At 55.0% G+C, this 24,047-nt stretch overlaps 4 protein-coding genes across 5 annotated transcripts in view; 1 reads left to right on the forward strand and 3 right to left on the reverse strand.

The window, feature by feature from the left end:
- LOC145517344 (uncharacterized) overlaps window positions 1–24,047 on the forward strand; it is a 325,418-nt gene that overhangs the window by 94,519 nt on the left and 206,852 nt on the right. Inside the window, exons 1-8 of one of the 2 annotated variants that reach the window (XR_014061977.1) lie at window positions 7,025–7,168; window positions 13,826–14,083; window positions 14,699–14,810; window positions 19,000–19,225; window positions 21,468–21,725; window positions 22,342–22,453; window positions 22,674–22,771; window positions 23,275–23,867. The gene's annotated coding sequence lies outside the window, so the exon portion shown is untranslated. Of the gene's footprint in view, window positions 7,169–13,825; window positions 14,084–14,698; window positions 14,811–15,030; window positions 15,129–15,631; window positions 16,225–18,999; window positions 19,226–21,467; window positions 21,726–22,341; window positions 22,454–22,673; window positions 22,772–23,274 lie in introns of those variants that run through there. The other variant, XR_014061985.1, reaches the window with a different exon arrangement.
- On the reverse strand, window positions 1,554–5,545 carry LOC145517252 (uncharacterized). Its single transcript, XM_081519525.1, has 3 exons — window positions 3,179–5,545; window positions 2,467–2,779; window positions 1,554–2,214 (listed from the first exon to the last, which is right to left on the reverse strand). The coding sequence occupies exons 1-3, from the start codon at window positions 3,413–3,415 to the stop codon at window positions 1,586–1,588; spliced, it is 1,179 nt and encodes a 392-aa protein (XP_081375651.1). The 5' UTR covers window positions 3,416–5,545; the 3' UTR covers window positions 1,554–1,585.
- On the reverse strand, window positions 9,198–13,191 carry LOC145517103 (uncharacterized). The gene is made up of 3 exons (XM_081519361.1): window positions 10,823–13,191; window positions 10,111–10,423; window positions 9,198–9,858 (listed from the first exon to the last, which is right to left on the reverse strand). Exons 1-3 carry the CDS (start codon window positions 11,057–11,059, stop codon window positions 9,230–9,232), a joined length of 1,179 nt encoding a protein of 392 aa, XP_081375487.1. The 5' UTR covers window positions 11,060–13,191; the 3' UTR covers window positions 9,198–9,229.
- Window positions 16,848–20,833, reverse strand: LOC145517152 (uncharacterized). The gene is made up of 3 exons (XM_081519413.1): window positions 18,465–20,833; window positions 17,753–18,065; window positions 16,848–17,500 (listed from the first exon to the last, which is right to left on the reverse strand). The coding sequence occupies exons 1-3, from the start codon at window positions 18,699–18,701 to the stop codon at window positions 16,872–16,874; spliced, it is 1,179 nt and encodes a 392-aa protein (XP_081375539.1). The 5' UTR covers window positions 18,702–20,833; the 3' UTR covers window positions 16,848–16,871.

Raw genomic sequence — 24,047 nt, forward strand, 5'->3', positions numbered from 1 at the left:
AACCAAATTGCACTGGAGAGAGGAAGGACACCTTCCTTCATCCACCCCCCACCCCCGCCGGATTCCCACATACCCTGACCCCTTTCTCTGGATTTCGGAGCCATTTCCAGAGTCCCGCTCATATGACCTCATTCGAAGTGCACTGTGGACGAGCTGCCATCTGCAGCTGCTACCACAGCAGCCAAGGGCTTTAGCTCCCGAGTACCTCCCTTCCTTTGGAACTTGGGGGCCCTCTACTCCCCACTTGCACACCACACACCTTTGCTGAGGATTGTGGGGACCCTCACTCAGTTTGCAGCACGTTGTAGCCATCCCTGTCCTCTCAATACCTCCCTTGAAACTCAGCTTGTGAGCTCCTTTGGAGCAGCGTGGCCCACCTGCAACACTGCAACGGAAGAGACACAGCTGAGAGTGAAACAGCAGCTTAGATCTGACGGCCGGAAAGCTCTGTCAAAAGGGACCTCCCTCTTCACACCGTAGAGGCTCTAGGAGCCGCCAGGGTTTCGGAACCAGTGCTGGGGCCAAAAGGACTCCACAGCTGTTTTCCTTCCTGGGGAGGGTTCTGGCTCGAGTGGGAATGGCTCAAGTCTCCTAAGGTTCTGAAAGCCCACTGTGTGCAGATTCACGGTACACAGAGAGCAGAAGGTGGAGTCCTGTCCTGGAGGTGGTCACAGCTCACGGATGAGCCAGGCAGGCAGGCAGGCAGGGCATGAGAACACCTGAGCTGCCTTCATGAGTGAATGGTGTGGGGGCAGAGGAAGAGAAGCCGGTCTGCTCCCTCGTGTGGTGCCCAGGGCAGGTTGTCCCCAGAGGAATCCCTTACGACAGTGAGGACTATCACGGCTGTTTCCCAAGGGGTTCTGTCAGTGCGTGTCTTCCCCGGAGCGGTCAGGCCGTCTCTAAAATACACTGGCCATGGGCATTGCCTCTCCTTGGAACTTCCCATCTGTTTCTCTTTTTTATGGAACAGTGAATTTCTAGAGGGGTTCTGGGCCACAAGGATGTTGGGTCATTTTCTAGCCTTCTGTCATGAAGAACGCTTTCCTGGGCGTTGGGGTGGTTTGTTGTTCCAGCTCCCTTTCTTGGCTTCTTTTGGGAGCTGGTGCAACAAGAGGAGCTCAGCCTCTGCCTTCTGGCTGAGATGGCACCCTTCAAACAGCAATGCCTGCCTGGAGATAATGATGGCATTTGCCAAAAGGGCTTCGTTTGGCACATGGTATCTTGAAAGGACGTACAACGTCCTTTCAGCTATCAAAGGCTAGTTCAAAGGACATAAACATGAGAACTCTCCAGTGGAGTCTTACAGTAGGTGGAGCGTCCGAAAAAAACTCCTTCAGTCATTTCACTGAGAGTCATTGATTGGGGACACCAAGAATATAGGAAGGAATGCAGAAGGAAAAGATGAAATTGTGTTCAGGATCGGGCGGAGGGATGAACAGGGCGTGCTTGCCTTGAATCCAGGCTTTGTTGGGGGGTGGGGCATAAAGATGGAACGGGTCTGAAACTACAAAGTGGTGATGGTAACACAGTATCACCAGAGTTACACAACAGTGTTCCCAAATTGCAACAATGATGAAAAAGTTTACTAATCCCAACTTAACCAACAAAAATACAGGAAACCACGCAAAAAAGAAAACATCACCAGAAAGGTGGAAACAAACCAAATGCAAAGCAGTTCGGGGGAAAGGAACTCCATGTCCCCTGGGGGCAGACCGAGTTGACGGCGTCCACGGTGAGCAGACAGGGATGGAGGCTGCAGAGCCGACCGCTCCCCTGGACGTGGTGTTTCCGGCAAGGGCTCTGGGTCTCTGTCCAGAGCGGGGGCTCGTTCTCCCTGCAGGGGTGGGTGAGTCATCGTGGGCGTCTGGGTGTTGCGCGGGAGCCAGGGCAGGCTCTCCCTGCCGAGGCGGTGACTCCTCCTCTGCCTCGGGTTCTCCTGCCAAAGGCCGAGCAGGTAGAGGTGCACGTGGAGGTGGAGGTTCTGGCTGAGGGGGTGGGACATCAGTGCCTGGGGCTGGGGGTCCTGCAGGCACGGAGATCCGATCTGCCCGGTGTGCTGGCCAGTACCCAGCTGGCCTGGTGTCTCTGCGAGGGCAAGTCTCGGTTCTCCATCTGCCCTCGGTGGATCCCTGGGTCCTGCACCTGGAGCCACCACCTCTGTAGGGACAGGTCTGGGAAGTGGAGCCTGGTTCCAGTTGGAGGCCAGTGCTAGAGCTGTGGGAGAAGCATCGTTTGCCCGCAGGCCAGCCTTGGCATGTGCGTATCCCGGGACAGAAAGCTTCCAAGAGATTCCCAAAGAATACCCAGGGTCGGATGTCTTTTGGGACTGAAGTGTGCAAGATGGGGGGCGGGGGGTGTGAGGCCAGCGCTTGCTGCAGGCCCAGCAGCAGCTTTCGGGGACTCGTCCCTGTGTAGCTCAGCACCCCCTCCGCACACACTCCCGTACACCAGCCCCAGCGTCCTCACCTCTGTGCTCTGGCGTGCTGGGCTCCAGGTCCTCCTGCTGCCTCAGAGGCCGGGGTTCTCGGGACTCTGGGTCGGAGCCGGGTGTGCTGAGCTCCGTGGCAGCCTCAGACTGGGCCGCCGGGTGTATCCTGGGCGGTGTCTCGGCAGCAGGCCTTCCCCGCCTCCGCTTCGCCCCCGGTGGGGCTGATGCCTCCGTGGGCACGCTCACCTGGAGCCTGCACTGGGCCTCACGGGCGGGGGGGTGGTGCTCCGACCCCTCCCTCCGGGAGCTGGATGGGGTGTCCCCGTCCTCGGCCTCATCACGTGGGAAGCTCTGCAACGACAGTGACCGTCAGCCAGCCATGCTGGGAGTTTTCCGAGCTGGGCCTGGCCAGTGGAGCCGCTGCTTCGGCCTGCTCGAACTTCTCTGCCCAGAAGGGTCAGAGACGTGTGTCTGCTCAGATCCCCACCCGGGAGGAAAGAGACCCACCTGAGGGTGTGAGGTCAGCCTGGGCGGCCGGCCCTGCCCGCACTCTCCCCATCCCGCCCAGCATGCTCTCCCCTGGGGTGTGGACACAACTTGTCCGCAGGCTTCTGACCCCACATCCACCTGGGCTTCCTTGAGGGAGACACGCCCCGAGAAACCCGCATCCACACACACAGGCAAAGGACCCGGTGTTTCCGGGTGGCATGGGAGAGGTGGCCTGGCCCGGCCTGGGGCTCCCCGTGTTACCTTTCTGTTTCTCCGGGCAAAGGGCCAGAGGCGTCTCGGGGGTGCCCTGAGCCAACGTCGACAGGGTGCCCACGCACACTGCCTGTGAGCTCTCCTGAGGCCCCGGCCTCTGGGCAGGGGCAAACAGCAGAACATCTCGGCAGCAAGTGATCTGGCTGGGGGCTCCTCTCCGCTCTCGAGGCCTGGATACCCAGGTTGCGGGTTCTGTTGGGTTCTGTTGCCGGCAGGTGACATCATTTCCTGGGGTTCGTGCTGAGGTCCCTTCCCCAAAACTTCCCAAGCGAATCCCTGGGTTTCTGACTGCTCGACCACCACCCTTAAGCCATGTGCAGGCACAGTGACACCCACCCAGCCCAGCCGACAGCCCTGGGGAGGCCTGGGTGCAGCCAGGGCCTGAGCTCCGAGGGCCCCGCTGCTCTCAGACCAGGCTCCTTCTTCTCATAAGTGGTGTGGCCCTGGACAAGCATATGCCCCTCAGGGTTTCCCCAGTCTCTCCATCTGCAGAGTGGCGGTCATTCTCCCATCTGCTTCCTAGGTCTGTCGGCCTACGAGCAGCTCCATGCCTTTCCACCTGGGGCCGATATCACGTGGAGCGTGTGCGCTGAGACTTCAGAAAGAAAGATTCCTTCCTGGGCTGACACAGCACAGAATGGGGCAGAACGAGGCCTGGATGTGCCGTGGTACCCAGGAAAAGGCACTCCCCCTCCTGACTGTTTTGAGACCCCGCATCCAAGTTGGAGGACCGAAAGGAAGACTCGAAGGTCTCCCTCTCTTATAGAAAAGAGTGGCCAACTTTCTGGTCCTCTGTTTCCATTGAGATTCTGTTCAAGTGTCCCAGCTCGGCTTCTGCGGGTGGCTGAGCTTCTAATGGCTCCCTGCGTTCTTGTCTTTTCCTCTCCAAACCTTCCGTCCTTTTCCCCCTTCTGGGGTGGATGGGCGCTGTCATTGCTTCTACCTTCGAGACAGATTGATGAAAAGTCTGGACCATCGACTCCTTTCCTCTCTTTGGTTCCGTGTCTCTCTCTGGCTGTGTCCCTCTCTTTTCCTTTCTCAATTCAGTCTGTGTCTTCCTCTTTCTCTCTCGTGTGTGGACGGATGGATGCTAGGAATGCACATGTATATGATTAGATGAGGGTTATGTTTTAGGGATAGGTTAGAGGGAGAGAAAGGCTTTAGGTCGGAGTTGGTCATGGGGGAAGGGTCAAGGGTGGTGGTGGTGTTTCTTGGAATCTGAGTGCTGTGCATTCTTCGTCTCTTTCCATATGAACCCCTTCTCAGATACACCACTTGCAAGGAGTCTCTCGTGTTCCGTTTCCTCTCTTTTGCATTTGTGAATGCTTGCTTAGCTTCTCTGTTGTGAAGAGGTTCCATTGGATGGAAACCCATTGGTGTACTTCGTGTACCTCTTTCCCTTACTTGAAGAGACCCATTTCTACCTCCGCCCAGCAAATGGCAAGGAGACTCTGATGTTAAGGAGCCTTTGACCTACGCTTCTTTCTAGCTATCTCATGACATCAGCCTTTAGGGTGAGGTTTTCCCCGATATTGAGGTGGTCTGAGATCAAAACCAATAGCGTTCTTCAGATGTAGCTGTCTGGTTTTCCCATGGACATGTATTGAAGAGGCTTTCTTGTTCCCATTTGGATATTCTCCCCTTCTGTGTCAGAGATGAGTTGAGCATGGATGCTGGGGTCTGTGTCTGGACCCTCAACTTTATTCCATCGATCTGGATCTGTGTGTGTTGTTGTATTCCCAATAGCATACTGTCCGGCTCCTGCTGCTGCTGCTGCGGCTAAGTCACTTCAGTCGTGTCTGACTCTGCGCGACCCCATGGCCTGCAGCCTACCAGGCTCCTCCGTCCAGGGCATTTTCCAGGCAAGAGTACTGGAGTGGGTCGCCATTGCCTTCTCCGATACTCTCCTGAGGATCCTAGTTTGGTCGTCTAATTTCCTTTCACACAACCTTGGATGTCCGTATCGGGGCTTTTTCGTCGGATTGTATTGACAATTTAGGCTCTTTTCTGTTTCCGTACCCCTTTTGCAATTCTTGGTTGGGTGCGAAAATGCATTGGCATTTTGGGAGGAATAGCATCGAAGCTGTGGATTGCCTTGTGGGGCTGGGATATCATTTTCCAAATAGGAATTCTTTCAAGCCCTGAGCACAGCTTCTCTTTCCAGGGATTGGTGTGGGCTTGATCTTCCTTCTTCCATCTCTCGCCGTTTTGTGAGAACAGGTCCTTCCTTCCCTTCTGGGTTAGATGGACCCGTGGGGATCACTTCAGTGAATGGCATTGTCAGTGGGGGTGATAATTCCCTTCTCATTGGAAGACTTTGCTGTGAGTATTAGAAATGCAAGTGATTTCTCTTCCCCTTCCTCCCTGTCCATCTCTCAGAGCCACCGGGAAACAGAGGCCTCACCCAGGGTCACACAGGCCTGAGGAGGTACAACTAGACTGTTGATTCTTCAGGCCCTCAGTGCTGGACATCATCCGGGATACTCTGTGTGTGTCTTCCTCAGTCTGGTGTCCCTTCAGACCTTTCCCTAGTTTTCACAGGCTTGTTGTGTTGGTGTTCTTTGTCTGTTTGGAGACACATCCTTGATAAGCTTTGTGTTTCCACTCATTCGTCTCGCGATGTGTGACCTGTCTTTTGCTTTTGTACTGAGGTCTTTCCCACAGTAGATATCTTTGATTTTGCAAAGTCCACTGTATTCTCCTGGTTTTTTTTGTGGACTGCCTTTTAGTTTTGTGTGTGAAGACTCAAAGCACGTGTCCGGTTTCGGCTCATTGTTCCTCTAGATTTGTGACAAGTTTTCATGGAATGTTTGTCTAGGGATAACTGGAAGTGAACTCGGTGTAAGGTGTCAAGTCTCCATCTTCATTCATGTCATCCCCTGCAGTTTCCAATACCCTGTTCCTGAGTGGTATTGGAGACCTTGAGGGAAGTTTGCTTGCATTGGAGTTTGCGTTTCCACCTTGATTAACTTCACACTGTTCTGCCCTCAGGGACACTGTCAAGGGGGAGTGAGGAGCAGCCTGCACTTCCAGCAGTGACCACACGGTGGGGCGAGTGCTGCTCTCCCCTCTGGGAGCCCCAGGCCACAGGCATCCCAGTGAGGAGCCAGCTCTGTGCTCAGCTGAAAGGAGTTAGTCTCTCAGGAGCCTCTGAGCCCTTCCGTTTGGATCACCCAGGGTGGGCATTTACTGTGACAGAAAAAATTGCCCTGAATTCCATGGACGGAAGAGCCTGGCTGTGTAGAGATCGTGAGTTGCCGTGAATCAGACACAACTGAGGACACAAAAATTCAATAGATTAAAACACTTTTTGGGTGTGGGGGGGAGTAAAAGGGGGTGATGTGGGTTTTTTTGTCTTATAAAATAGCCAAGGGAAATCTAGTTTAAACCTAAATTCACATATATGGGATAGGTATAGCTCTCCGTCACCCTATTAAAAAAAACTACTAAACTTTTTTGAAAGTGTATTTTGTAGCTTCCTTGAGCACTTCATTGTGAAGCTTTTTTTTTTTTTTTTTCTGTGACTTTGGCCTCATTAAAAAGTACGGTTTGCCTTTACTGGATAATTTTGTTCATTGGTTTCTTAGGGAATCTTGGTAATATTTGAGTTTCCTGGGGAGTATGGTCACATGACCTGGCCCTGGCCAATCGGTGCCTTCCACCTCCTTGGCCACTGTGATTGGCTCCGGACTGGGGCAGTGCCCAATCGGGGCCCAGGGCCGGGCCTCACGTTAGAAGCCAGGGGAAGAGGAGCTCTCGTCCTGCTGGGGTAGGGGAAGGGGTGGGGCCGGGGGAGGTCAGGCTCCATAAGTGGGAGGGGCGTGAGGTCCGCCTGCGGCAGTTGGTGACCTTCCTGCTCCCCTCAGGGCAGAGCCGCCGGCGTGAGAATGAGGGCGCTGCTGAGCCCAGGGACTGGGATGGCCTGTTGCTGCTGTGGTCCCAGAGCTCCACCCGAGACCTGAGGGAAGCCGTCTGCCCGTGAGTCCTCTCCCGCTTGTCTGTCAGCTTGTTTGAAACATGCTGGGTTTTCTGCCCAGCTGGCTAAGGGGAGTCCCTGGAAACGCAAGGGTGTGGGTTTTGGCAGACTTCAGGGAAGACATGCCAGATGAGCCTGGGAGACTCCAGCTTAATCTGGATTCAGGAGATATCTCCTCGGGCCAGCTAGTAATTGTAGGATAAGCCTAATGAGTCTTCACAGGATGAAGAGAGTAACGTGCCAAGGTAGCAATCGATGTCCTCATTCGAGAGGTTGAAGCTGGTGCTCAGAGAAGCGGGGAACTTGGCCAGAACAAGCAGGTGTGCACCCAGACAGAACCCCCAGATCCGGCCATTGGAGCTCAGGGAGGCCACTGGTGTGGCTTGTCCCTGTGGCAGGGGCCGAGGCATGCAGCCCACCCTGATTCCTGCGGGGGCCTGACTTGGGAAGTGCCATCTGGTAGCTTTGAGACTCACCAAACCAAATTGCACTGGAGAGAGGAAGGACACCTTCCTTCATCCACCCCCCACCCCCGCCGGATTCCCACATACCCTGACCCCTTTCTCTGGATTTCGGAGCCATTTCCAGAGTCCCGCTCATATGACCTCATTCGAAGTGCACTGTGGACGAGCTGCCATCTGCAGCTGCTACCACAGCAGCCAAGGGCTTTAGCTCCCGAGTACCTCCCTTCCTTTGGAACTTGGGGGCCCTCTACTCCCCACTTGCACACCACACACCTTTGCTGAGGATTGTGGGGACCCTCACTCAGTTTGCAGCACGTTGTAGCCATCCCTGTCCTCTCAATACCTCCCTTGAAACTCAGCTTGTGAGCTCCTTTGGAGCAGCGTGGCCCACCTGCAACACTGCAACGGAAGAGACACAGCTGACAGTGAAACAGCAGCTTAGATCTGACGGCCGGAAAGCTCTGTCAAAAGGGACCTCCCTCTTCACACCGTAGAGGCTCTAGGAGCCGCCAGGGTTTCGGAACCAGTGCTGGGGCCAAAAGGACTCCACAGCTGTTTTCCTTCCTGGGGAGGGTTCTGGCTCGAGTGGGAATGGCTCAAGTCTCCTAAGGTTCTGAAAGCCCACTGTGTGCAGATTCACGGTACACAGAGAGCAGAAGGTGGAGTCCTGTCCTGGAGGTGGTCACAGCTCACGGATGAGCCAGGCAGGCAGGCAGGCAGGGCATGAGAACACCTGAGCTGCCTTCATGAGTGAATGGTGTGGGGGCAGAGGAAGAGAAGCCGGTCTGCTCCCTCGTGTGGTGCCCAGGGCAGGTTGTCCCCAGAGGAATCCCTTACGACAGTGAGGACTATCACGGCTGTTTCCCAAGGGGTTCTGTCAGTGCGTGTCTTCCCCGGAGCGGTCAGGCCGTCTCTAAAATACACTGGCCATGGGCATTGCCTCTCCTTGGAACTTCCCATCTGTTTCTCTTTTTTATGGAACAGTGAATTTCTAGAGGGGTTCTGGGCCACAAGGATGTTGGGTCATTTTCTAGCCTTCTGTCATGAAGAACGCTTTCCTGGGCGTTGGGGTGGTTTGTTGTTCCAGCTCCCTTTCTTGGCTTCTTTTGGGAGCTGGTGCAACAAGAGGAGCTCAGCCTCTGCCTTCTGGCTGAGATGGCACCCTTCAAACAGCAATGCCTGCCTGGAGATAATGATGGCATTTGCCAAAAGGGCTTCGTTTGGCACATGGTATCTTGAAAGGACGTACAACGTCCTTTCAGCTATCAAAGGCTAGTTCAAAGGACATAAACATGAGAACTCTCCAGTGGAGTCTTACAGTAGGTGGAGCGTCCGAAAAAAACTCCTTCAGTCATTTCACTGAGAGTCATTGATTGGGGACACCAAGAATATAGGAAGGAATGCAGAAGGAAAAGATGAAATTGTGTTCAGGATCGGGCGGAGGGATGAACAGGGCGTGCTTGCCTTGAATCCAGGCTTTGTTGGGGGGTGGGGCATAAAGATGGAACGGGTCTGAAACTACAAAGTGGTGATGGTAACACAGTATCACCAGAGTTACACAACAGTGTTCCCAAATTGCAACAATGATGAAAAAGTTTACTAATCCCAACTTAACCAACAAAAATACAGGAAACCACGCAAAAAAGAAAACATCACCAGAAAGGTGGAAACAAACCAAATGCAAAGCAGTTCGGGGGAAAGGAACTCCATGTCCCCTGGGGGCAGACCGAGTTGACGGCGTCCACGGTGAGCAGACAGGGATGGAGGCTGCAGAGCCGACCGCTCCCCTGGACGTGGTGTTTCCGGCAAGGGCTCTGGGTCTCTGTCCAGAGCGGGGGCTCGTTCTCCCTGCAGGGGTGGGTGAGTCATCGTGGGCGTCTGGGTGTTGCGCGGGAGCCAGGGCAGGCTCTCCCTGCCGAGGCGGTGACTCCTCCTCTGCCTCGGGTTCTCCTGCCAAAGGCCGAGCAGGTAGAGGTGCACGTGGAGGTGGAGGTTCTGGCTGAGGGGGTGGGACATCAGTGCCTGGGGCTGGGGGTCCTGCAGGCACGGAGATCCGATCTGCCCGGTGTGCTGGCCAGTACCCAGCTGGCCTGGTGTCTCTGCGAGGGCAAGTCTCGGTTCTCCATCTGCCCTCGGTGGATCCCTGGGTCCTGCACCTGGAGCCACCACCTCTGTAGGGACAGGTCTGGGAAGTGGAGCCTGGTTCCAGTTGGAGGCCAGTGCTAGAGCTGTGGGAGAAGCATCGTTTGCCCGCAGGCCAGCCTTGGCATGTGCGTATCCCGGGACAGAAAGCTTCCAAGAGATTCCCAAAGAATACCCAGGGTCGGATGTCTTTTGGGACTGAAGTGTGCAAGATGGGGGGCGGGGGGTGTGAGGCCAGCGCTTGCTGCAGGCCCAGCAGCAGCTTTCGGGGACTCGTCCCTGTGTAGCTCAGCACCCCCTCCGCACACACTCCCGTACACCAGCCCCAGCGTCCTCACCTCTGTGCTCTGGCGTGCTGGGCTCCAGGTCCTCCTGCTGCCTCAGAGGCCGGGGTTCTCGGGACTCTGGGTCGGAGCCGGGTGTGCTGAGCTCCGTGGCAGCCTCAGACTGGGCCGCCGGGTGTATCCTGGGCGGTGTCTCGGCAGCAGGCCTTCCCCGCCTCCGCTTCGCCCCCGGTGGGGCTGATGCCTCCGTGGGCACGCTCACCTGGAGCCTGCACTGGGCCTCACGGGCGGGGGGGTGGTGCTCCGACCCCTCCCTCCGGGAGCTGGATGGGGTGTCCCCGTCCTCGGCCTCATCACGTGGGAAGCTCTGCAACGACAGTGACCGTCAGCCAGCCATGCTGGGAGTTTTCCGAGCTGGGCCTGGCCAGTGGAGCCGCTGCTTCGGCCTGCTCGAACTTCTCTGCCCAGAAGGGTCAGAGACGTGTGTCTGCTCAGATCCCCACCCGGGAGGAAAGAGACCCACCTGAGGGTGTGAGGTCAGCCTGGGCGGCCGGCCCTGCCCGCACTCTCCCCATCCCGCCCAGCATGCTCTCCCCTGGGGTGTGGACACAACTTGTCCGCAGGCTTCTGACCCCACATCCACCTGGGCTTCCTTGAGGGAGACACGCCCCGAGAAACCCGCATCCACACACACAGGCAAAGGACCCGGTGTTTCCGGGTGGCATGGGAGAGGTGGCCTGGCCCGGCCTGGGGCTCCCCGTGTTACCTTTCTGTTTCTCCGGGCAAAGGGCCAGAGGCGTCTCGGGGGTGCCCTGAGCCAACGTCGACAGGGTGCCCACGCACACTGCCTGTGAGCTCTCCTGAGGCCCCGGCCTCTGGGCAGGGGCAAACAGCAGAACATCTCGGCAGCAAGTGATCTGGCTGGGGGCTCCTCTCCGCTCTCGAGGCCTGGATACCCGGGTTGCGGGTTCTGTTGGGTTCTGTTGCCGGCAGGTGACATCATTTCCTGGGGTTCGTGCTGAGGTCCCTTCCCCAAAACTTCCCAAGCGAATCCCTGGGTTTCTGACTGCTCGACCACCACCCTTAAGCCATGTGCAGGCACAGTGACACCCACCCAGCCCAGCCGACAGCCCTGGGGAGGCCTGGGTGCAGCCAGGGCCTGAGCTCCGAGGGCCCCGCTGCTCTCAGACCAGGCTCCTTCTTCTCATAAGTGGTGTGGCCCTGGACAAGCATATGCCCCTCAGGGTTTCCCCAGTCTCTCCATCTGCAGAGTGGCGGTCATTCTCCCATCTGCTTCCTAGGTCTGTCGGCCTACGAGCAGCTCCATGCCTTTCCACCTGGGGCCGATATCACGTGGAGCGTGTGCGCTGAGACTTCAGAAAGAAAGATTCCTTCCTGGGCTGACACAGCACAGAATGGGGCAGAACGAGGCCTGGATGTGCCGTGGTACCCAGGAAAAGGCACTCCCCCTCCTGACTGTTTTGAGACCCCGCATCCAAGTTGGAGGACCGAAAGGAAGACTCGAAGGTCTCCCTCTCTTATAGAAAAGAGTGGCCAACTTTCTGGTCCTCTGTTTCCATTGAGATTCTGTTCAAGTGTCCCAGCTCGGCTTCTGCGGGTGGCTGAGCTTCTAATGGCTCCCTGCGTTCTTGTCTTTTCCTCTCCAAACCTTCCGTCCTTTTCCCCCTTCTGGGGTGGATGGGCGCTGTCATTGCTTCTACCTTCGAGACAGATTGATGAAAAGTCTGGACCATCGACTCCTTTCCTCTCTTTGGTTCCGTGTCTCTCTCTGGCTGTGTCCCTCTCTTTTCCTTTCTCAATTCAGTCTGTGTCTTCCTCTTTCTCTCTCGTGTGTGGACGGATGGATGCTAGGAATGCACATGTATATGATTAGATGAGGGTTATGTTTTAGGGATAGGTTAGAGGGAGAGAAAGGCTTTAGGTCGGAGTTGGTCATGGGGGAAGGGTCAAGGGTGGTGGTGGTGTTTCTTGGAATCTGAGTGCTGTGCATTCTTCGTCTCTTTCCATATGAACCCCTTCTCAGATACACCACTTGCAAGGAGTCTCTCGTGTTCCGTTTCCTCTCTTTTGCATTTGTGAATGCTTGCTTAGCTTCTCTGTTGTGAAGAGGTTCCATTGGATGGAAACCCATTGGTGTACTTCGTGTACCTCTTTCCCTTACTTGAAGAGACCCATTTCTACCTCCGCCCAGCAAATGGCAAGGAGACTCTGATGTTAAGGAGCCTTTGACCTACGCTTCTTTCTAGCTATCTCATGACATCAGCCTTTAGGGTGAGGTTTTCCCCGATATTGAGGTGGTCTGAGATCAAAACCAATAGCGTTCTTCAGATGTAGCTGTCTGGTTTTCCCATGGACATGTATTGAAGAGGCTTTCTTGTTCCCATTTGGATATTCTCCCCTTCTGTGTCAGAGATGAGTTGAGCATGGATGCTGGGGTCTGTGTCTGGACCCTCAACTTTATTCCATCGATCTGGATCTGTGTGTGTTGTTGTATTCCCAATAGCATACTGTCCGGCTCCTGCTGCTGCTGCTGCGGCTAAGTCACCTCAGTCGTGTCTGACTCTGCGCGACCCCATGGCCTGCAGCCTACCAGGCTCCTCCGTCCAGGGCATTTTCCAGGCAAGAGTACTGGAGTGGGTCGCCATTGCCTTCTCCGATACTCTCCTGAGGATCCTAGTTTGGTCGTCTAATTTCCTTTCACACAACCTTGGATGTCCGTATCGGGGCTTTTTCGTCGGATTGTATTGACAATTTAGGCTCTTTTCTGTTTCCGTACCCCTTTTGCAATTCTTGGTTGGGTGCGAAAATGCATTGGCATTTTGGGAGGAATAGCATCGAAGCTGTGGATTGCCTTGTGGGGCTGGGATATCATTTTCCAAATAGGAATTCTTTCAAGCCCTGAGCACAGCTTCTCTTTCCAGGGATTGGTGTGGGCTTGATCTTCCTTCTTCCATCTCTCGCCGTTTTGTGAGAACAGGTCCTTCCTTCCCTTCTGGGTTAGATGGACCCGTGGGGATCACTTCAGTGAATGGCATTGTCAGTGGGGGTGATAATTCCCTTCTCATTGGAAGACTTTGCTGTGAGTATTAGAAATGCAAGTGATTTCTCTTCCCCTTCCTCCCTGTCCATCTCTCAGAGCCACCGGGAAACAGAGGCCTCACCCAGGGTCACACAGGCCTGAGGAGGTACAACTAGACTGTTGATTCTTCAGGCCCTCAGTGCTGGACATCATCCGGGATACTCTGTGTGTGTCTTCCTCAGTCTGGTGTCCCTTCAGACCTTTCCCTAGTTTTCACAGGCTTGTTGTGTTGGTGTTCTTTGTCTGTTTGGAGACACATCCTTGATAAGCTTTGTGTTTCCACTCATTCGTCTCGCGATGTGTGACCTGTCTTTTGCTTTTGTACTGAGGTCTTTCCCACAGTAGATATCTTTGATTTTGCAAAGTCCACTGTATTCTCCTGGTTTTTTTTGTGGACTGCCTTTTAGTTTTGTGTGTGAAGACTCAAAGCACGTGTCCGGTTTCGGCTCATTGTTCCTCTAGATTTGTGACAAGTTTTCATGGAATGTTTGTCTAGGGATAACTGGAAGTGAACTCGGTGTAAGGTGTCAAGTCTCCATCTTCATTCATGTCATCCCCTGCAGTTTCCAATACCCTGTTCCTGAGTGGTATTGGAGACCTTGAGGGAAGTTTGCTTGCATTGGAGTTTGCGTTTCCACCTTGATTAACTTCACACTGTTCTGCCCTCAGGGACACTGTCAAGGGGGAGTGAGGAGCAGCCTGCACTTCCAGCAGTGACCACACGGTGGGGCGAGTGCTGCTCTCCCCTCTGGGAGCCCCAGGCCACAGGCATCCCAGTGAGGAGCCAGCTCTGTGCTCAGCTGAAAGGAGTTAGTCTCTCAGGAGCCTCTGAGCCCTTCCGTTTGGATCACCCAGGGTGGGCATTTACTGTGACAGAAAAAATTGCCCTGAATTCCATGGACGGAAGAGCCTGGCTGTGTAGAGATCGTGAGTTGCCGTGAATCAGACACAACTGAGGACACAAAAATTCAATAGATTAAAACACTTTTTGGGTGTGGGGGGGAGTAAAAGGGGGTGATGTGGGTTTTTTTGTCTTATAAAATAGCCAAGGGAAATCTAGTTTAAACCTAAATTCACATATATGGGATAGGTATAGCTCTCCGTCACCCTATTAAAAAAACTACTAAACTTTTTTGAAAGTGTATTTTGTAGCTTCCTTGAGCACTTCATTGTGAAGCTTTTTTTTTTTTTTTTCTGTGACTTTGGCCTCATTAAAAAGTACGGTTTGCCTTTACTGGATAATTTTGTTCATTGGTTTCTTAGGGAATCTTGGTAATATTTGAGTTTCCTGGGGAGTATGGTCACATGACCTGGCCCTGGCCAATCGGTGCCTTCCACCTCCTTGGCCACTGTGATTGGCTCCGGACTGGGGCAGTGCCCAATCGGGGCCCAGGGCCGGGCCTCACGTTAGAAGCCAGGGGAAGAGGAGCTCTCGTCCTGCTGGGGTAGGGGAAGGGGTGGGGCCGGGGGAGGTCAGGCTCCATAAGTGGGAGGGGCGTGAGGTCCGCCTGCGGCAGTTGGTGACCTTCCTGCTCCCCTCAGGGCAGAGCCGCCGGCGTGAGAATGAGGGCGCTGCTGAGCCCAGGGACTGGGATGGCCTGTTGCTGCTGTGGTCCCAGAGCTCCACCCGAGACCTGAGGGAAGCCGTCTGCCCGTGAGTCCTCTCCCGCTTGTCTGTCAGCTTGTTTGAAACATGCTGGGTTTTCTGCCCAGCTGGCTAAGGGGAGTCCCTGGAAACGCAAGGGTGTGGGTTTTGGCAGACTTCAGGGAAGACATGCCAGATGAGCCTGGGAGACTCCAGCTTAATCTGGATTCAGGAGATATCTCCTCGGGCCAGCTAGTAATTGTAGGATAAGCCTAATGAGTCTTCACAGGATGAAGAGAGTAACGTGCCAAGGTAGCAATCGATGTCCTCATTCGAGAGGTTGAAGCTGGTGCTCAGAGAAGCGGGGAACTTGGCCAGAACAAGCAGGTGTGCACCCAGACAGAACCCCCAGATCCGGCCATTGGAGCTCAGGGAGGCCACTGGTGTGGCTTGTCCCTGTGGCAGGGGCCGAGGCATGCAGCCCACCCTGATTCCTGCGGGGGCCTGACTTGGGAAGTGCCATCTGGTAGCTTTGAGACTCACCAAACCAAATTGCACTGGAGAGAGGAAGGACACCTTCCTTCATCCACCCCCCACCCCCGCCGGATTCCCACATACCCTGACCCCTTTCTCTGGATTTCGGAGCCATTTCCAGAGTCCCGCTCATATGACCTCATTCGAAGTGCACTGTGGACGAGCTGCCATCTGCAGCTGCTACCACAGCAGCCAAGGGCTTTAGCTCCCGAGTACCTCCCTTCCTTTGGAACTTGGGGGCCCTCTACTCCCCACTTGCACACCACACACCTTTGCTGAGGATTGTGGGGACCCTCACTCAGTTTGCAGCACATTGTAGCCATCCCTGTCCTCTCAATACCTCCCTTGAAACTCAGCTTGTGAGCTCCTTTGGAGCAGCGTGGCCCACCTGCAACACTGCAACGGAAGAGACACAGCTGACAGTGAAACAGCAGCTTAGATCTGACGGCCGGAAAGCTCTGTCAAAAGGGACCTCCCTCTTCACACCGTAGAGGCTCTAGGAGCCGCCAGGGTTTCGGAACCAGTGCTGGGGCCAAAAGGACTCCACAGCTGTTTTCCTTCCTGGGGAGGGTTCTGGCTCGAGTGGGAATGGCTCAAGTCTCCTAAGGTTCTGAAAGCCCACTGTGTGCAGATTCACGGTACACAGAGAGCAGAAGGTGGAGTCCTGTCCTGGAGGTGGTCACAGCTCACGGATGAGCCAGGCAGGCAGGCAGGCAGGGCATGAGAACACCTGAGCTGCCTTCATGAGTGAATGGTGTGGGGGCAGAGGAAGAGAAGCCGGTCTGCTCCCTCGTGTGGTGCCCAGGGCAGGTTGTCCCCAGAGGAATCCCTTACGACAGTGAGGACTATCACGGCTGTTTCCCAAGGGGTTCTGTCAGTGCGTGTCTTCCCCGGAGCGGTCAGGCCGTCTCTAAAATACACTGGCCATGGGCATTGCCTCTCCTTGGAACTTCCCATCTGTTTCTCTTTTTTATGGAACAGTGAATTTCTAGAGGGGTTCTGGGCCACAAGGATGTTGGGTCATTTTCTAGCCTTCTGTCATGAAGAACGCTTTCCTGGGCGTTGGGGTGGTTTGTTGTTCCAGCTCCCTTTCTTGGCTTCTTTTGGGAGCTGGTGCAACAAGAGGAGCTCAGCCTCTGCCTTCTGGCTGAGATGGCACCCTTCAAACAGCAATGCCTGCCTGGAGATAATGATGGCATTTGCCAAAAGGGCTTCGTTTGGCACATGGTATCTTGAAAGGACGTACAACGTCCTTTCAGCTATCAAAGGCTAGTTCAAAGGACATAAACATGAGAACTCTCCAGTGGAGTCTTACAGTAGGTGGAGCGTCCGAAAAAAACTCCTTCAGTCATTTCACTGAGAGTCATTGATTGGGGACACCAAGAATATAGGAAGGAATGCAGAAGGAAAAGATGAAATTGTGTTCAGGATCGGGCGGAGGGATGAACAGGGCGTGCTTGCCTTGAATCCAGGCTTTGTTGGGGGGTGGGGCATAAAGATGGAACGGGTCTGAAACTACAAAGTGGTGATGGTAACACAGTATCACCAGAGTTACACAACAGTGTTCCCAAATTGCAACAATGATGAAAAAGTTTACTAATCCCAACTTAACCAACAAAAATACAGGAAACCACGCAAAAAAGAAAACATCACCAGAAAGGTGGAAACAAACCAAATGCAAAGCAGTTCGGGGGAAAGGAACTCCATGTCCCCTGGGGGCAGACCGAGTTGACGGCGTCCACGGTGAGCAGACAGGGATGGAGGCTGCAGAGCCGACCGCTCCCCTGGACGTGGTGTTTCCGGCAAGGGCTCTGGGTCTCTGTCCAGAGCGGGGGCTCGTTCTCCCTGCAGGGGTGGGTGAGTCATCGTGGGCGTCTGGGTGTTGCGCGGGAGCCAGGGCAGGCTCTCCCTGCCGAGGCGGTGACTCCTCCTCTGCCTCGGGTTCTCCTGCCAAAGGCCGAGCAGGTAGAGGTGCACGTGGAGGTGGAGGTTCTGGCTGAGGGGGTGGGACATCAGTGCCTGGGGCTGGGGGTCCTGCAGGCACGGAGATCCGATCTGCCCGGTGTGCTGGCCAGTACCCAGCTGGCCTGGTGTCTCTGCGAGGGCAAGTCTCGGTTCTCCATCTGCCCTCGGTGGATCCCTGGGTCCTGCACCTGGAGCCACCACCTCTGTAGGGACAGGTCTGGGAAGTGGAGCCTGGTTCCAGTTGGAGGCCAGTGCTAGAGCTGTGGGAGAAGCATCGTTTGCCCGCAGGCCAGCCTTGGCATGTGCGTATCCCGGGACAGAAAGCTTCCAAGAGATTCCCAAAGAATACCCAGGGTCGGATGTCTTTTGGGACTGAAGTGTGCAAGATGGGGGGCGGGGGGTGTGAGGCCAGCGCTTGCTGCAGGCCCAGCAGCAGCTTTCGGGGACTCGTCCCTGTGTAGCTCAGCACCCCCTCCGCACACACTCCCGTACACCAGCCCCAGCGTCCTCACCTCTGTGCTCTGGCGTGCTGGGCTCCAGGTCCTCCTGCTGCCTCAGAGGCCGGGGTTCTCGGGACTCTGGGTCGGAGCCGGGTGTGCTGAGCTCCGTGGCAGCCTCAGACTGGGCCGCCGGGTGTATCCTGGGCGGTGTCTCGGCAGCAGGCCTTCCCCGCCTCCGCTTCGCCCCCGGTGGGGCTGATGCCTCCGTGGGCACGCTCACCTGGAGCCTGCACTGGGCCTCACGGGCGGGGGGGTGGTGCTCCGACCCCTCCCTCCGGGAGCTGGATGGGGTGTCCCCGTCCTCGGCCTCATCACGTGGGAAGCTCTGCAACGACAGTGACCGTCAGCCAGCCATGCTGGGAGTTTTCCGAGCTGGGCCTGGCCAGTGGAGCCGCTGCTTCGGCCTGCTCGAACTTCTCTGCCCAGAAGGGTCAGAGACGTGTGTCTGCTCAGATCCCCACCCGGGAGGAAAGAGACCCACCTGAGGGTGTGAGGTCAGCCTGGGCGGCCGGCCCTGCCCGCACTCTCCCCATCCCGCCCAGCATGCTCTCCCCTGGGGTGTGGACACAACTTGTCCGCAGGCTTCTGACCCCACATCCACCTGGGCTTCCTTGAGGGAGACACACCCCGAGAAACCCGCATCCACACACACAGGCAAAGGACCCGGTGTTTCCGGGTGGCATGGGAGAGGTGGCCTGGCCCGGCCTGGGGCTCCCCGTGTTACCTTTCTGTTTCTCCGGGCAAAGGGCCAGAGGCGTCTCGGGGGTGCCCTGAGCCAACGTCGACAGGGTGCCCACGCACACTGCCTGTGAGCTCTCCTGAGGCCCCGGCCTCTGGGCAGGGGCAAACAGCAGAACATCTCGGCAGCAAGTGATCTGGCTGGGGGCTCCTCTCCGCTCTCGAGGCCTGGATACCCGGGTTGCGGGTTCTGTTGGGTTCTGTTGCCGGCAGGTGACATCATTTCCTGGGGTTCGTGCTGAGGTCCCTTCCCCAAAACTTCCCAAGCGAATCCCTGGGTTTCTGACTGCTCGACCACCACCCTTAAGCCATGTGCAGGCACAGTGACACCCACCCAGCCCAGCCGACAGCCCTGGGGAGGCCTGGGTGCAGCCAGGGCCTGAGCTCCGAGGGCCCCGCTGCTCTCAGACCAGGCTCCTTCTTCTCATAAGTGGTGTGGCCCTGGACAAGCATATGCCCCTCAGGGTTTCCCCAGTCTCTCCATCTGCAGAGTGGCGGTCATTCTCCCATCTGCTTCCTAGGTCTGTCGGCCTACGAGCAGCTCCATGCCTTTCCACCTGGGGCCGATATCACGTGGAGCGTGTGCGCTGAGACTTCAGAAAGAAAGATTCCTTCCTGGGCTGACACAGCACAGAATGGGGCAGAACGAGGCCTGGATGTGCCGTGGTACCCAGGAAAAGGCACTCCCCCTCCTGACTGTTTTGAGACCCCGCATCCAAGTTGGAGGACCGAAAGGAAGACTCGAAGGTCTCCCTCTCTTATAGAAAAGAGTGGCCAACTTTCTGGTCCTCTGTTTCCATTGAGATTCTGTTCAAGTGTCCCAGCTCGGCTTCTGCGGGTGGCTGAGCTTCTAATGGCTCCCTGCGTTCTTGTCTTTTCCTCTCCAAACCTTCCGTCCTTTTCCCCCTTCTGGGGTGGATGGGCGCTGTCATTGCTTCTACCTTCGAGACAGATTGATGAAAAGTCTGGACCATCGACTCCTTTCCTCTCTTTGGTTCCGTGTCTCTCTCTGGCTGTGTCCCTCTCTTTTCCTTTCTCAATTCAGTCTGTGTCTTCCTCTTTCTCTCTCGTGTGTGGACGGATGGATGCTAGGAATGCACATGTATATGATTAGATGAGGGTTATGTTTTAGGGATAGGTTAGAGGGAGAGAAAGGCTTTAGGTCGGAGTTGGTCATGGGGGAAGGGTCAAGGGTGGTGGTGGTGTTTCTTGGAATCTGAGTGCTGTGCATTCTTCGTCTCTTTCCATATGAACCCCTTCTCAGATACACCACTTGCAAGGAGTCTCTCGTGTTCCGTTTCCTCTCTTTTGCATTTGTGAATGCTTGCTTAGCTTCTCTGTTGTGAAGAGGTTCCATTGGATGGAAACCCATTGGTGTACTTCGTGTACCTCTTTCCCTTACTTGAAGAGACCCATTTCTACCTCCGCCCAGCAAATGGCAAGGAGACTCTGATGTTAAGGAGCCTTTGACCTACGCTTCTTTCTAGCTATCTCATGACATCAGCCTTTAGGGTGAGGTTTTCCCCGATATTGAGGTGGTCTGAGATCAAAACCAATAGCGTTCTTCAGATGTAGCTGTCTGGTTTTCCCATGGACATGTATTGAAGAGGCTTTCTTGTTCCCATTTGGATATTCTCCCCTTCTGTGTCAGAGATGAGTTGAGCATGGATGCTGGGGTCTGTGTCTGGACCCTCAACTTTATTCCATCGATCTGGATCTGTGTGTGTTGTTGTATTCCCAATAGCATACTGTCCGGCTCCTGCTGCTGCTGCTGCGGCTAAGTCACCTCAGTCGTGTCTGACTCTGCGCGACCCCATGGCCTGCAGCCTACCAGGCTCCTCCGTCCAGGGCATTTTCCAGGCAAGAGTACTGGAGTGGGTCGCCATTGCCTTCTCCGATACTCTCCTGAGGATCCTAGTTTGGTCGTCTAATTTCCTTTCACACAACCTTGGATGTCCGTATCGGGGCTTTTTCGTCGGATTGTATTGACAATTTAGGCTCTTTTCTGTTTCCGTACCCCTTTTGCAATTCTTGGTTGGGTGCGAAAATGCATTGGCATTTTGGGAGGAATAGCATCGAAGCTGTGGATTGCCTTGTGGGGCTGGGATATCATTTTCCAAATAGGAATTCTTTCAAGCCCTGAGCACAGCTTCTCTTTCCAGGGATTGGTGTGGGCTTGATCTTCCTTCTTCCATCTCTCGCCGTTTTGTGAGAACAGGTCCTTCCTTCCCTTCTGGGTTAGATGGACCCGTGGGGATCACTTCAGTGAATGGCATTGTCAGTGGGGGTGATAATTCCCTTCTCATTGGAAGACTTTGCTGTGAGTATTAGAAATGCAAGTGATTTCTCTTCCCCTTCCTCCCTGTCCATCTCTCAGAGCCACCGGGAAACAGAGGCCTCACCCAGGGTCACACAGGCCTGAGGAGGTACAACTAGACTGTTGATTCTTCAGGCCCTCAGTGCTGGACATCATCCGGGATACTCTGTGTGTGTCTTCCTCAGTCTGGTGTCCCTTCAGACCTTTCCCTAGTTTTCACAGGCTTGTTGTGTTGGTGTTCTTTGTCTGTTTGGAGACACATCCTTGATAAGCTTTGTGTTTCCACTCATTCGTCTCGCGATGTGTGACCTGTCTTTTGCTTTTGTACTGAGGTCTTTCCCACAGTAGATATCTTTGATTTTGCAAAGTCCACTGTATTCTCCTGGTTTTTTTTGTGGACTGCCTTTTAGTTTTGTGTGTGAAGACTCAAAGCACGTGTCCGGTTTCGGCTCATTGTTCCTCTAGATTTGTGACAAGTTTTCATGGAATGTTTGTCTAGGGATAACTGGAAGTGAACTCGGTGTAAGGTGTCAAGTCTCCATCTTCATTCATGTCATCCCCTGCAGTTTCCAATACCCTGTTCCTGAGTGGTATTGGAGACCTTGAGGGAAGTTTGCTTGCATTGGAGTTTGCGTTTCCACCTTGATTAACTTCACACTGTTCTGCCCTCAGGGACACTGTCAAGGGGGAGTGAGGAGCAGCCTGCACTTCCAGCAGTGACCACACGGTGGGGCGAGTGCTGCTCTCCCCTCTGGGAGCCCCAGGCCACAGGCATCCCAGTGAGGAGCCAGCTCTGTGCTCAGCTGAAAGGAGTTAGTCTCTCAGGAGCCTCTGAGCCCTTCCGTTTGGATCACCCAGGGTGGGCATTTACTGTGACAGAAAAAATTGCCCTGAATTCCATGGACGGAAGAGCCTGGCTGTGTAGAGATCGTGAGTTGCCGTGAATCAGACACAACTGAGGACACAAAAATTCAATAGATTAAAACACTTTTTGGGTGTGGGGGGGAGTAAAAGGGGGTGATGTGGGTTTTTTTGTCTTATAAAATAGCCAAGGGAAATCTAGTTTAAACCTAAATTCACATATATGGGATAGGTATAGCTCTCCGTCACCCTATTAAAAAAAACTACTAAACTTTTTTGAAAGTTTATTTTGTAGCTTCCTTGAGCACTTCATTGTGAAGCTTTTTTTTTTTTTTTTCTGTGACTTTGGCCTCATTAAAAAGTACGGTTTGCCTTTACTGGATAATTTTGTTCATTGGTTTCTTAGGGAATCTTGGTAATATTTGAGTTTCCTGGGGAGTATGGTCACATGACCTGGCCCTGGCCAATCGGTGCCTTCCACCTCCTTGGCCACTGTGATTGGCTCCGGACTGGGGCAGTGCCCAATCGGGGCCCAGGGCCGGGCCTCACGTTAGAAGCCAGGGGAAGAGGAGCTCTCGTCCTGCTGGGGTAGGGGAAGGGGTGGGGCCGGGGGAGGTCAGGCTCCATAAGTGGGAGGGGCGTGAGGTCCGCCTGCGGCAGTTGGTGACCTTCCTGCTCCCCTCAGGGCAGAGCCGCCGGCGTGAGAATGAGGGCGCTGCTGAGCCCAGGGACTGGGATGGCCTGTTGCTGCTGTGGTCCCAGAGCTCCACCCGAGACCTGAGGGAAGCCGTCTGCCCGTGAGTCCTCTCCCGCTTGTCTGTCAGCTTGTTTGAAACATGCTGGGTTTTCTGCCCAGCTGGCTAAGGGGAGTCCCTGGAAACGCAAGGGTGTGGGTTTTGGCAGACTTCAGGGAAGACATGCCAGATGAGCCTGGGAGACACCAGCTTAATCTGGATTCAGGAGATATCTCCTCGGGCCAGCTAGTAATTGTAGGATAAGCCTAATGAGTCTTCACAGGATGAAGAGAGTAACGTGCCAAGGTAGCAATCGATGTCCTCATTCGAGAGGTTGAAGCTGGTGCTCAGAGAAGCGGGGAACTTGGCCAGAACAAGCAGGTGTGCACCCAGACAGAACCCCCAGATCCGGCCATTGGAGCTCAGGGAGGCCACTGGTGTGGCTTGTCCCTGTGGCAGGGGCCGAGGCATGCAGCCCACCCTGATTCCTGCGGGGGCCTGACTTGGGAAGTGCCATCTGGTAGCTTTGAGACTCACCAAACCAAATTGCACTGGAGAGAGGAAGGACACCTTCCTTCATCCACCCCCCACCCCCGCCGGATTCCCACATACCCTGACCCCTTTCTCTGGATTTCGGAGCCATTTCCAGAGTCCCGCTCATATGACCTCATTCGAAGTGCACTGTGGACGAGCTGCCATCTGCAGCTGCTACCACAGCAGCCAAGGGCTTTAGCTCCCGAGTACCTCCCTTCCTTTGGAACTTGGGGGCCCTCTACTCCCCACTTGCACACCACACACCTTTGCTGAGGATTGTGGGGACCCTCACTCAGTTTGCAGCACGTTGTAGCCATCCCTGTCCTCTCAATACCTCCCTTGAAACTCAGCTTGTGAGCTCCTTTGGAGCAGCGTGGCCCACCTGCAACACTGCAACGGAAGAGACACAGCTGAGAGTGAAACAGCAGCTTAGATCTGACGGCCGGAAAGCTCTGTCAAAAGGGACCTCCCTCTTCACACCGTAGAGGCTCTAGGAGCCGCCAGGGTTTCGGAACCAGTGCTGGGGCCAAAAGGACTCCACAGCTGTTTTCCTTCCTGGGGAGGGTTCTGGCTCGAGTGGGAATGGCTCAAGTCTCCTAAGGTTCTGAAAGCCCACTGTGTGCAGATTCACGGTACACAGAGAGCAGAAGGTGGAGTCCTGTCCTGGAGGTGGTCACAGCTCACGGATGAGCCAGGCAGGCAGGCAGGCAGGGCATGAGAACACCTGAGCTGCCTTCATGAGTGAATGGTGTGGGGGCAGAGGAAGAGAAGCCGGTCTGCTCCCTCGTGTGGTGCCCAGGGCAGGTTGTCCCCAGAGGAATCCCTTACGACAGTGAGGACTATCACGGCTGTTTCCCAAGGGGTTCTGTCAGTGCGTGTCTTCCCCGGAGCGGTCAGGCCGTCTCTAAAATACACTGGCCATGGGCATTGCCTCTCCTTGGAACTTCCCATCTGTTTCTCTTTTTTATGGAACAGTGAATTTCTAGAGGGGTTCTGGGCCACAAGGATGTTGGGTCATTTTCTAGCCTTCTGTCATGAAGAACGCTTTCCTGGGCGTTGGGGTGGTTTGTTGTTCCAGCTCCCTTTCTTGGCTTCTTTTGGGAGCTGGTGCAACAAGAGGAGC

The sequence above is a fragment of the Giraffa tippelskirchi genome, chromosome 8 (genome assembly GCF_054371585.1).
Source record: "Giraffa tippelskirchi isolate mGirTip1 chromosome 8, T2T-mGirTip1v1.2.pri, whole genome shotgun sequence".
Taxonomy (NCBI): Eukaryota; Metazoa; Chordata; class Mammalia; order Artiodactyla; family Giraffidae; genus Giraffa; species Giraffa tippelskirchi.

Excerpts from the sequence above, each read along its gene's own strand:
- LOC145517152 (XM_081519413.1), bottom strand. The coding sequence starts at position 18,701 with ATGATGTCACCTGCCGGCAACAGAACCCAACAGAACCCGCAACCCGGG. Across the intron at positions 18,066-18,464 it reads TTGCCCGGAGAAACAGAAAG|AGCTTCCCACGTGATGAGGC; the intron begins GTAACACGGGGA and ends CTGTCGTTGCAG. Across the intron at positions 17,501-17,752 it reads CAGCACGCCAGAGCACAGAG|CTCTAGCACTGGCCTCCAAC; the intron begins GTGAGGACGCTG and ends CTTCTCCCACAG.
- LOC145517103 (XM_081519361.1), bottom strand. The coding sequence starts at position 11,059 with ATGATGTCACCTGCCGGCAACAGAACCCAACAGAACCCGCAACCCGGG. Across the intron at positions 10,424-10,822 it reads TTGCCCGGAGAAACAGAAAG|AGCTTCCCACGTGATGAGGC; the intron begins GTAACACGGGGA and ends CTGTCGTTGCAG. Across the intron at positions 9,859-10,110 it reads CAGCACGCCAGAGCACAGAG|CTCTAGCACTGGCCTCCAAC; the intron begins GTGAGGACGCTG and ends CTTCTCCCACAG.
- LOC145517252 (XM_081519525.1), bottom strand. The coding sequence starts at position 3,415 with ATGATGTCACCTGCCGGCAACAGAACCCAACAGAACCCGCAACCTGGG. Across the intron at positions 2,780-3,178 it reads TTGCCCGGAGAAACAGAAAG|AGCTTCCCACGTGATGAGGC; the intron begins GTAACACGGGGA and ends CTGTCGTTGCAG. Across the intron at positions 2,215-2,466 it reads CAGCACGCCAGAGCACAGAG|CTCTAGCACTGGCCTCCAAC; the intron begins GTGAGGACGCTG and ends CTTCTCCCACAG.